This window comes from Barbus barbus (assembly GCF_936440315.1).
Source record: "Barbus barbus genome assembly, chromosome: 10".
Classification (NCBI taxonomy): domain Eukaryota; kingdom Metazoa; phylum Chordata; class Actinopteri; order Cypriniformes; family Cyprinidae; genus Barbus; species Barbus barbus.
In genome coordinates, this window is record NC_136738.1 from 121,771 (window position 1) to 132,500 (window position 10,730).

The following is a 10,730-nucleotide window of genomic DNA, read 5'->3' on the forward strand; positions in this document are numbered from 1 at the left end:
GTGTAAAACAGAATCTCTCAATCTATGGCAGTCAGATCCAAAAATGAGCTGTTAAGAGTCACGGCTGAATCTCTGCCTGTCACACAGGACTGAAACAGCCGCGTTTCTTCACTGTAATAATGTGCTGCACAGATCCAGAGCTGAACTCGTTTATATCTGTGTGAAACACTGCTTCAGAGCCGGTTTATAATCAATGTGGTTTTTTTTGTCGCATTGAGTGTCTCTGCGCATGCGCAGCAGATCACACCCAGCTCAATCTCTGATAAACCGCTCGACTTCAATAGAAATTACTATTCTGCTGTAAAACTATAGTGGAGTAGTCTCGAAGATGCAGTAAAGCTCATTGTGAATGTAGTAAAACTCAATCGACACCGACCTTGTACACTTGTCCGTAGGTGCCATTGCCGACCACTTCCACCAGCTCAAAAATACCAGCAGGGTCCTGCAATCACACAAAGAGCATCGCACTGGTTAATAAGAGACGCGATCCCCGCGAACATGAGCGGAGCGGATCCGGACTCAGCCCGCCGCAGCGAGCCCCGAGCCCCGCGGAGACACCCGGACAGAGCCGCTCACCCGCAGAGACGCGAGGTCGATGTCCACCAGGCTCTTCGCCGGAGAGTCGTTCGCCATCTTCGCCGATTTCTCGAGTCTGAAGCGATTCCGCGTTTCTTCCGTGCGCTTCAGACGCCGCTGATCATCGCTATCCTCGCGCCGCGCGTGCGATCAGGCCTGCAGCCTCGCTCTATTGTTCGCGATGAGGATGAGGATGATGACGGTGATGATGAAGCGCAGCGGAGTCTGGGTCAGTGCATGGCGGAGGAGTGGGCAGAGACAGCCGAGGGGAGGGACGAGGGAGGACCATCCGCGGAAACACTCAACTAGAGATGTGCATATAAAGAGATAGATAGATAGATAGATAGATAGATAGATATCAACTTTGTTTTAAATAAATACATCACAGTAATGCATTTACTGTAGTGCAAAAATACTTAAATAGAACATCATATCATCATATACTGCTGTTAATTTATACTGACTTCAATAAAAACCATTTCAAATATTCAAGATGAATCTCATTAATATACATTATTATAGCTGTGTGTTTATTTACAATAAAGCATGGCTATGACCTCTTCACCAAACACACCCTTGGCAACATATCTACAACATTATACTTAAGTATATATATATATATAATACTTATGCGAATCAGGATACTACGAGCCAGATTTACTATCGGTTTACACCAGCTCAAACCCTCATTTGGTGTTAAAAACCACATCAGGATTTACTAAAGACATGCAGTGGGAAATTAGAGCTGAAAAGGCGTGCACAGTTATTTTTGCTACTCACCTTATTGAATATGCGTTTGTAGGAGTTTCTCTATCGATCTGTACATTTATGGGAGGCGACTATTTAAATTAATTAATCATTTAAAAATGCCTTCCAGAAGGTCTGTGAACTCAGGGAGAAAACTGTGACTCAATCTCAAATGCTGGACAATGGATTCATATCACAGATGTGCTTTTTAAGCAATATCTTTCATGATTTGAATGTGCTTAATCTGACAGTACAAGGGAGGGATAAAACCGTGGTCAATCTCATTAAAAACTGTAAAGAAACTGAATGTTTTCTCCTCCAATTTGACTTGCTCTGCTTCCCCACACTCCGTGATTTTATTAAGTCATCCGCAAGTGCCAGTCACTCCAACAATGTCTGAATAAACTGAGGGATAACTTTGCAACAAGATTCAATGATTTCGACATGCCCACAGCGGGGCTGCATTTTATGCAAGAGACATTTTCCAAAGAAGATGCATGCTATATTTCCGCAAAAGCGCATTAATTTCTCACATGGCTTGACGAAGGTTCCCTGCAATCTCTAAAATTTTGGTAAAGTTGGTAGCTGAACAACTTATCAACCATTAAGAAAAACTTAGGCCTAAAACCAAACTGTTTAGAGTATTAAGTATTCGACAGAAATGGCAAACTGCTTTTTCACAGAATTTATTAAGGGAGCTTTAGATAATGGCTATGTAGTAGTATCTCAAAAAGGATCATGAAATCATGAAATTCTCCTACATAAATTAAATTTGTTTAGCTTCTCTCAGCAGGCAATAAATTGGTTTAGATCATATTTAGAATCTCGAGATCAGTGTGTTAAAATAAATAATTCAAGATCAGCTTTACGAAACAATGAGATGGGTCTCCTTCACGGGTCAATTTTGGGTCCATTTTGTTTTCCTTATATGTCAACGATTTACCAAATTGTTGCAAGCAATCTAAATGTCAGCTATATGCAGATGACACAGTCATTTATGTATCGGCACAGACTCCATGCTTAGCTGCAGAAATATTAACAAATTAAATGACTGGTGTGTCACATTGGCTGCAAAACAACGGTTTTTCCTTGAACTGTTCAAAAACTGTCTCAATGTGTTTTTCAATTAGAAGGAATGAAATGAGTGGTTTTATAATTAATATCAATCAAAAGGCAATAGAGACAGTTAACAATGATTACATGATTAGACCCTATATATCTCTAAAAGCGGCAAAGTTATACATGCAATTGTCTTTTCGCATTTATCTTATTGTGTGACTATCTGGAGTCAGGTTTCTCAGCTGACTATCAAACCTGTTAGATCTCTATATAAACAAACACTACACATTTTGGATAAGAAACCAAATAGATGACATCATTTTAATACTTTACAAAAATATAGTTTGCTTAGTTTTGAAAATTTTATAAATGGTTATTAAAAATGTAAATAATCTTGCTCCAGAAATTATATTATATATATTAAATTATATGCAATTAATATCAAAACAGAGAAGTAAAGGGATCACTACAAGAGGATTGTACAGTACCAAAGAGAAAAACTAAATTTGCACAATCCACATTTTCAGTTCAAGATACACTGCTTTGGAGCAGCCTGCCAACTGAACTGAAAATGTGAAAGAAACTTGGTTCAAACAAAAGCAGGTTTGTGAACACTGATGGTCATACACAGTCTCAGCTTTTTATTTATTTATTTTTATTTTAGCTTGTTTTTTTTTGTGTGTTATTGTTTTCTGTTGTTAAACAAGCCTAACCAGGGACTTGCAGCCTGCAAATGAGCCTTTGGCTAGAAGCCTATATGTGGAGCATCGGCTGCTATAAATTGTAGCAATGTTATACTGCATTGTCCCTGTTAAATAAACGAATAAATAATTAAATAAATCCAGCTTCTCTCACATGAATGGCATAAAAACGAGTAGTCATGCTTTCTTGACAAACGAGCATCTGCATCATGGTTTGCTGATTGCCATAACTTCATATGAACCATCCTTCTCCACCCTGGCCAATCAAAGAAATGCCGCCTCTCGCATTAGTAGCTTTCTATCGGTGTTTGTGATTTGTGAGAGATAAAGAAAACTTGATACTGAATATTGTTACTGTGATCCAGGTTAATTGATGTCCTATGTCAATATAAAAAATAGTTGATTAAAGATGGACGAGTAAACAGAACACAGGAAGATTAATAAACTATTGGAAATGTTGAGATGTTATTGGTGTGAATTGTGACATGAAATAGGCCAAATACATATGTTGCCTTGTTACATGCGCAGAATACATTTGTTTCAAATATAGATGTTTACTTTTAGGACCGTTTCACAGCTTGTGCAACAAATAATATTAGATTTGCTTAATTACTTAAGAGTTTCTGTGGCTTTTCAAAGTGAAATAATCATTTTTAAAAGATAGCACTGTGCGTACACTCATTATGTGACGAATATTTGGCCGCGGGCACTCAGCGTTTGAACAGGTGCAAGGACAAAGTAATTGTATATCTCCGATATAGAGTTTTACATTTTCAGATAAATATCTGTATTTGATCATACAAATAGTGCAGAATCTTTCATATTTCTGAAACATTTTGTCATAAATTAATTTAACTTTTCTGCCTTGCAACTTACTTTTGTTTGAAAACAACACCAAGTCTGTCCTGTGAAGAGAGTATAAACAAATTGAGCAAAAACTAAATAAACATTAATAAAGTTATTTTTATAATGAGCGTATGTTGAAAGCTTTAAAAATAACTATGCCCCTAAGTAAATAAAAGGCCTTACCGGATGGGCATTAGGAGCTGGGAGAGTCTGCCGCTGCTGAACAGGCTACTGACTGATGACATCACATACCGGACGCATCATTCTGTAATTAAATGTGATGATTCAAAACCGTGAATCTAATCATCATTCAGGCAAAAGTTGGCTTCAAGAATGAGCACAGGTGAGTTATTCATCTTTTCAGCAAGACTATTGGCATCATTTTTCATATCGGGCCGATGCCAGCGTTTACATTTTAAGCCTTTATTGGCTGATTCTGATGACGTTCTGATAATATTATGCATGTGTCATGATTGGTCTGCTGCAATGGTGCAATAAAGTAGGATCGAAATGCAGCAGTCGTTATCTCTTTAAACAAACTCAAACTCTTAGGAATACATGTGAACACAATGCAAACCACCATAACTCCACGAGAACAGACCATGAACTGAGGAAAACTCAAAACTTAAATAGACAGACCAAACCAATCAAACACAGATGAGGACACTAATCAATCAAGGAGTAACCAAGGTAACAAACTAGTGGCGAGAAAATGAGGAGAGACAGGAGAAACTGTACCACTCCTTACTTTCATACGGATTACATAAAAAGAGATTATTTATTTTCGTCTTGAATTGGTTAATTTAAAATTAGACATTTAAAGCTTTCTATACATATACTTCTCATGCCTTTGAGGCAAGTATTCGCTGAGGGGGGGTGGTTGCTCTGGAGGCCCCTCAGGACAGACACGAAAAGGAACACAGGACCTCTAGAGTAGAACAGACAGACGGAGGCCAAGGCGGAGCTGGCAGCTCTGGAGGCCATGGCGGTGCAGGGAGCTCAGGAGTCCACTCCAGCCGGAACCCTTCTACATCCCCCCCCCAAAAAAGAATTTCCATGGGCCAGATTGGGGGTATTAGGAGCCCTCCAGGGCTAGACACACAGGACATGACAGGACAGTCCACACAGGAACAAGACACTCTACAGGAGCAGGAAGCCCTCCGTTGGTGAGCTCGTAAGCTGAGGTCCATACTGGGCATGACGTGGAGTCAGGGGCCCTCACAGGGTTGCCTCAGGAACCGCTTCCACTTCTGCGACAGGAGGGTCACGCGGCTGGGAATGGCCTCCTCGGTCATGATTAGAGGAGCTGCCTGCCCTCGACGAGTCTCTGTGGACAAGACAAGACCGGACTGGATTAAAACTGCTCCTGTGGACACAACACGACTTACAACATGTCTCTGGGGACATGGTACGGCACTCCTGGTCGTGATTGGGGAACTGGATTCATGGCGGCGGCCGGCAGGCTTGAGTCAGCGGTGGGCTGGCAGGCTGGGTGAGTTGCGGATGGAGGCATCGATCTCCCGTGAACGGCGGGTTTGCTTGACTCGCGGCCAGCGGACTCACTACACTCGCTGTGATCCCAGCGAACTCCCACGCCGACTTGCAGTGGGCTATGGCAGGATTACGAGCGGCGACTTCCTTGCCGTGGGACAAACAGACAGGAACAAAAAAGTACTTTTCAAAAACGAAAAAACAAAACACGGTGAGTGGGCGCCGTTTACTGTTTTGGTCTGGTCTTCTGTCACGGTGCACACAGCAGGGAGGAACGAGGAACACGCAGACAAGGATGTAACTTCAAAATAACAGTCTTTACATCAGACATCAAGGCAAGGCAGGGCAGGGCAGGGCAAGGCAGGCAGGCAGGGCAGTAACGAGTAGACCAGACCAAATCAAACTGAACAGACAGGACTATAAATACACAGGATAATCATAGATAATTAGACGTACACGGCTGGACAAGAATTAACTAATGATCACACTAGACGAGGACAGGAAACAAACCAAATAAGGAAACAAGAGGCGGGAACACATGACACACACGACAGAGGCCTGACATCATTCAGGATTTTATTATTAGTATTATTATTATTACTACTATTAGTCAGAGCACAAAAGATAGGATATTTCCCAGCAGTTAAAACGGCAATGATCAAAAACAGTCTGAAGTACAAATTCCACAATACAGGAACAAGTAGAAAACCATAATATTGACTAAAACCAACCGAGCTGAAAGCACGTGACGATATACACAAATGATCAAACTAAACAAGCAACAGGTGAGCAAAATCAACAAGTAACCATGAAAACCACTGAGTAACTATGTAAACAAATCACTAACTAAGGAAACCTGGGGCAAGTTCAGGCTCACACCGGTGCCCAACGTTTTGCTCCGGTTTCCGGGTTGAACGACATTTCCTGGAAACGGTGTGCAACGGAGTTTGAGATACGTTTTCTCTTGTTTGGTGGGTGTGTGAAAAAAGTCAGCCCAATCAGCAGCAACGTGTATATAAACCACACGGTATTAAAGAGACAGATCGCACAAAGGGTCCAAGTGAAGTCATTTAATATGTGTCCGCTGCAGCTCGGTATGCGCAACTATTGAAGATATTAGAAGACATGTTTGTCGTAAGAGTTTTATAGTAACATAGCATATCAACATGATGATGATAAATTTGTAAGTAAATGTAATTAACATCTAAATAAATTCACAAGAGCAAGTATATTGTTTGCACATGTTTATTTACATAAAAGGCAAAATATCTTAAATAATAAGAGCACAAGTATAGATCTGGATCTTCTTTAAGTCTGTCTAAATATGCAGTAATTGCAATGTCTTCTGGTCCATATCCTTTCCTCAGGAAGGTGTGCTAGACACTGATTAATGTAACATAAAAATACTATACATATTTATATATTTTGCTATTGTATTGTGGAGTGACACTTTCATATACTTTTCTATGCTCCTCTGATTATATAATTGTAAATATTACAATATCATAGCACAACAACAGTGATCAGCAATAATGATAAGCCTAATACTCACAATAAAAATAATAAGGTCATATAGATCATAACACAGTGTCGGAGGTAAGAAGTGGATTATCCTTCACCTGAAATTTCTTTTCATCCTGAAATGCGAGGCAAATGTTGGATCACAATAATTAAGAACCACAGTTTCCACAAATCCCTTGGATTTGATCATTCTGGACGGCAAGAGCAGTGACTGTAACATCGAGCGTATTTTGCAGTATTAAAAATGTATGTATACCGATTTTATCAGGCTCTTAAAATTCTTCAAAAAGAACACAAAGAATGGCCTTCTCAGCTGCCATAGTTGCAACACTTGCGTCATCAGAACAGGGTGTTCAACGCATCACCGTTTCCGTTTAATAAACGTTTTGCACCGTTTTTTCAGGGCTGAACGCAGCCCTGAACTAAACACAGGGACTAAAGGAAACAGAAAATACATGTCAACTTAAAAGTCCTCAGAATATAAACACACCATGATAATGTACTGCATAAGAAATAAGTATTTTTAATTTGGACAAGCTATAAGTGATTAAAAAAGGCCAAAAATGATTGAGATTTCAATTTTGACATCCAGAAAGACACTTTTGAGCACAAGGCTCAGAAGAAACAATGGATTCATGAGAGACAGATCTTCAACACAAGGCAAAAGACTGGGAATTTGGGCATTGGACTGATTCACTTATCAGCGTTATAGACCATAATGTTCGTTGCATGAAGCGAACCTCACCTTGAAAAATATGATCAACGCCCGTCAGGCCAACGAGATCAAACGTCAAACCAGATGAACATGCTAGTCAGTGATGTGAACAATAACCAGATAACCAATAACCATGCAGCAGTGTCAGACACAAACAAAAGAGGAAGGAAAATAGTACAAAGTGAACAGAAAACCAGAGCGTGTGCAACAGAAGGTCACCATGAAGCAAACATGACATTTTCAACATGTGCCCAGCTTATGGAGAAACATGTGAAGCACACACACACACACACACACACACACACACACTCTGTAAAAACAAATCTCCACCAAGAAAACACAGGCAGTAGAACAAGATGAGGTGATGAAGAAGATGATTTCTATGCTGGACCACTGATGTGCAAACAACACAATCAGAAACGCACAGAACAGAAACACAAAGAGAAAAAGATGAGTTGAAATCCTGCATGTGATGTGTTCAAGGCCCTGGAAACTCCAAATATACACTTCATTACATATTCTGGCCACAAGAGGGCACCTGTGGGACAAGTTCATCTTACCTTCACACACGGAGAGCAAACACACAACATTCAGTTTCAAGAGGTCAACAGCAACATACTGGCAATACTTGGATGCACAACCTGTGAAAAGATAGGGATGTGAAAGTAATAGACGAGCTAAAAACTGAATGTGTTGAAAGACTTCGATGAGCTGTTCTCCGACTGAACTTTGACACTAGAGCTGTACCACAGTAATTCAGATTGCTCATGAACAAGAAAGTACTATTCAGTTTGTTTAGTTTCAGAGTTTAAACTCAAAATTTGTTTGCAAAGGTACACTTAAGAAAGAGTTGATGTGGTGTATTCTGTAGTTCAAATACTTCATTTGGGTGACTTTTTGTGCACTAATTTGTGCTGGATTAGCTTGTCTGCTGGTATCGTAATGATGCACCGAAAATATTTACTACAATGTGGTCAAATTGCTTACCAAGATCATCTACCAGCTTCTTCTGTCCAAACACACACAGCTCAGAGTTTAGAGCACACTAACAGCAGAATACACTGTGACCCGAGCAGGCAAAAGGAGTCCGAATGAGCACATTTTCAAAAATTTGTTCTTTTTGTTTTTACATTCTCCGTTAAAATACTTTCAAAATTATACATGACTTGTTGGAATTGGAAAACAAATGACAGAGCGACAGCTGTTTGAAGGTGATAGAGTCAGCAGATCTGATTTAGAGAAAAATAGAGTTAAAGATTTCAAAGTAAAATCACAAAGCAACGCTGCATATTTTCCTCCAATTCTTTTCTTAATAATAAGTACTATATTATTATTCACAATATAGCTATTTTATCTTTCTTATTAAAAATATGAACAAAGATGCAAATAAACAGTAGTTTAATCAAGAGCAGCAAGTGATTCTGTCTTTTCTTTTAATGTTTGATTAACATCGAGACAGATCTATATTGAGACCTACTGTAATGCATGGATCTAATATAATGTTACACATCAGATTTTCTCCCGAGCGTTAACTAAACGTTCATGTAAGACATAACAGATTATGTTTGTGTGAATACATTTCACAATAATGTACTTTATTGGGAGATTGTGAGCTTTTGGAGAGATGTGTCATATTCACACGCTATGCAAATGTCAGTCAGCAGAATATTATTAAACTCCTCTGGTCTCTGTGTCAGTGCCTCTTCTCTTTTGTCCAGACACTGAAGGCATGAGAGCACTGCTCAGTTCCACTCTTCTGAGGGCTGAATGTGTGTGAATGTGTTCAGTGTGTGGAGAGAGATGAGAAGCCTGAGCGTTCACAGACAGACGGCACCATCAAGCTTGGACCTCTACAGCAGCCGTGTTCCTCCTGCTTGTGGTTCCGGAGTACACCGTATTTCTGTCCATCAGACATCACACACAGATTTCTTCAACTGATTTCATGGCCTGAATGAAAAATACTAGCTCATTAAACATCTCTTCCACCTGAGCGGTTGTGAATCCTCTGTAAATATACAGTATAGTGTGGAGAGCGTTCAGCTGTTCTCTGAAATATGCTTGTAGTTTATTTGGAATGGAGAACCAAAACTTACCCACAAAGAGTTCACCACAGATCACAGATGCACTTGACAGACCTATTACACTCACATATTTTAAGTGTTTTGTTTGATGTTGCTGTTGTTTGGTTGGCTGGCACTCCTCTCTCCCATTTGTTTGTTTTTATGTATTTTGAGTTCTCAAGGAGGGTTCTGGAGCATGTGAAGATGCAGAACTATGCCTCTTCCGTTGGATTACTGCTTTTATCAGATTCAGATTCAAATAGCTTTGTTGGCATAGTGAAAGGAATTTGTACATTGCCAAAGCATCAATAACAGTATATATACAAATTTACAACACACACAAACACACACACACACCATAGATTTAAATATAACATGGAATACCGCTGAGAATATATTTAGTAACAGAATTTAATGTTGTAATATTTATAAAGGAGTGTGTGCATATAGTCACACATCTGGCTGGGCTTTCTCTCAGCAGCTGAGGGAGTTTGTCCTTGTCTGGTTTCTGATGGAAGTCTATGTGGTGTGTTGTGAAGTGGGGATAGAACGTGGCACTAATGTGTGTAATTAGGGCAGGCTGCTGGAAAGTGCTCGCTGTTCATGGTCAGGACTTTTCTGAGGGTCAGTCACTGTATTCTGTCAGTTTATATTCCTTCTTTAGGACCAAATACCATCTCAGTTTATTTTGTTGGGCTGTTGCTTCTGTCCAGTGATTTAGGTATTTCTCTTTCTGTGTTTGAATTATTTGGTTTGGTCTGGCTAGGTTTTTATTTTCAGTCAGATGCGTTTAGGTTTGTGCAGTAAGGCCGAGGGCGTTTCTTTCTAGCGTCAGCTCCTGATTGTGGTGGAGGGTCCGTCTATCACTATTTATTAGGTGGGCATGAATGGATTCTTCATTATCACAATGAATTATTGTGATAATGAGAGGGTATAATCCTAATTCTGCTCTGCAGGCATTATTTGGGGTTTTGCGCTGGGTGTTCATCTCCTCTAGTGAACTCGTGGTTCGTG

At 39.9% G+C, this 10,730-nt stretch overlaps 1 protein-coding gene across 1 annotated transcript in view; it reads right to left on the bottom strand.

Annotated features, from left to right (window-relative positions):
- Positions 1–846, bottom strand: part of LOC306876364 (mitogen-activated protein kinase kinase kinase kinase 4-like) — a 49,555-nt gene extending 48,709 nt beyond the window's left edge. Inside the window, exons 1-2 of the mRNA XM_079427467.1 lie at positions 577–846; positions 377–442 (exon numbers count right to left, since the gene is read on the bottom strand). Coding sequence (XP_079283593.1) covers positions 377–442; positions 577–633 — 123 coding nt within the window. The 5' untranslated portion in view covers positions 634–846. The remainder of the gene's footprint in view (positions 1–376; positions 443–576) is intronic.
- Positions 847–10,730: the final 9,884 nt, after the last annotated feature.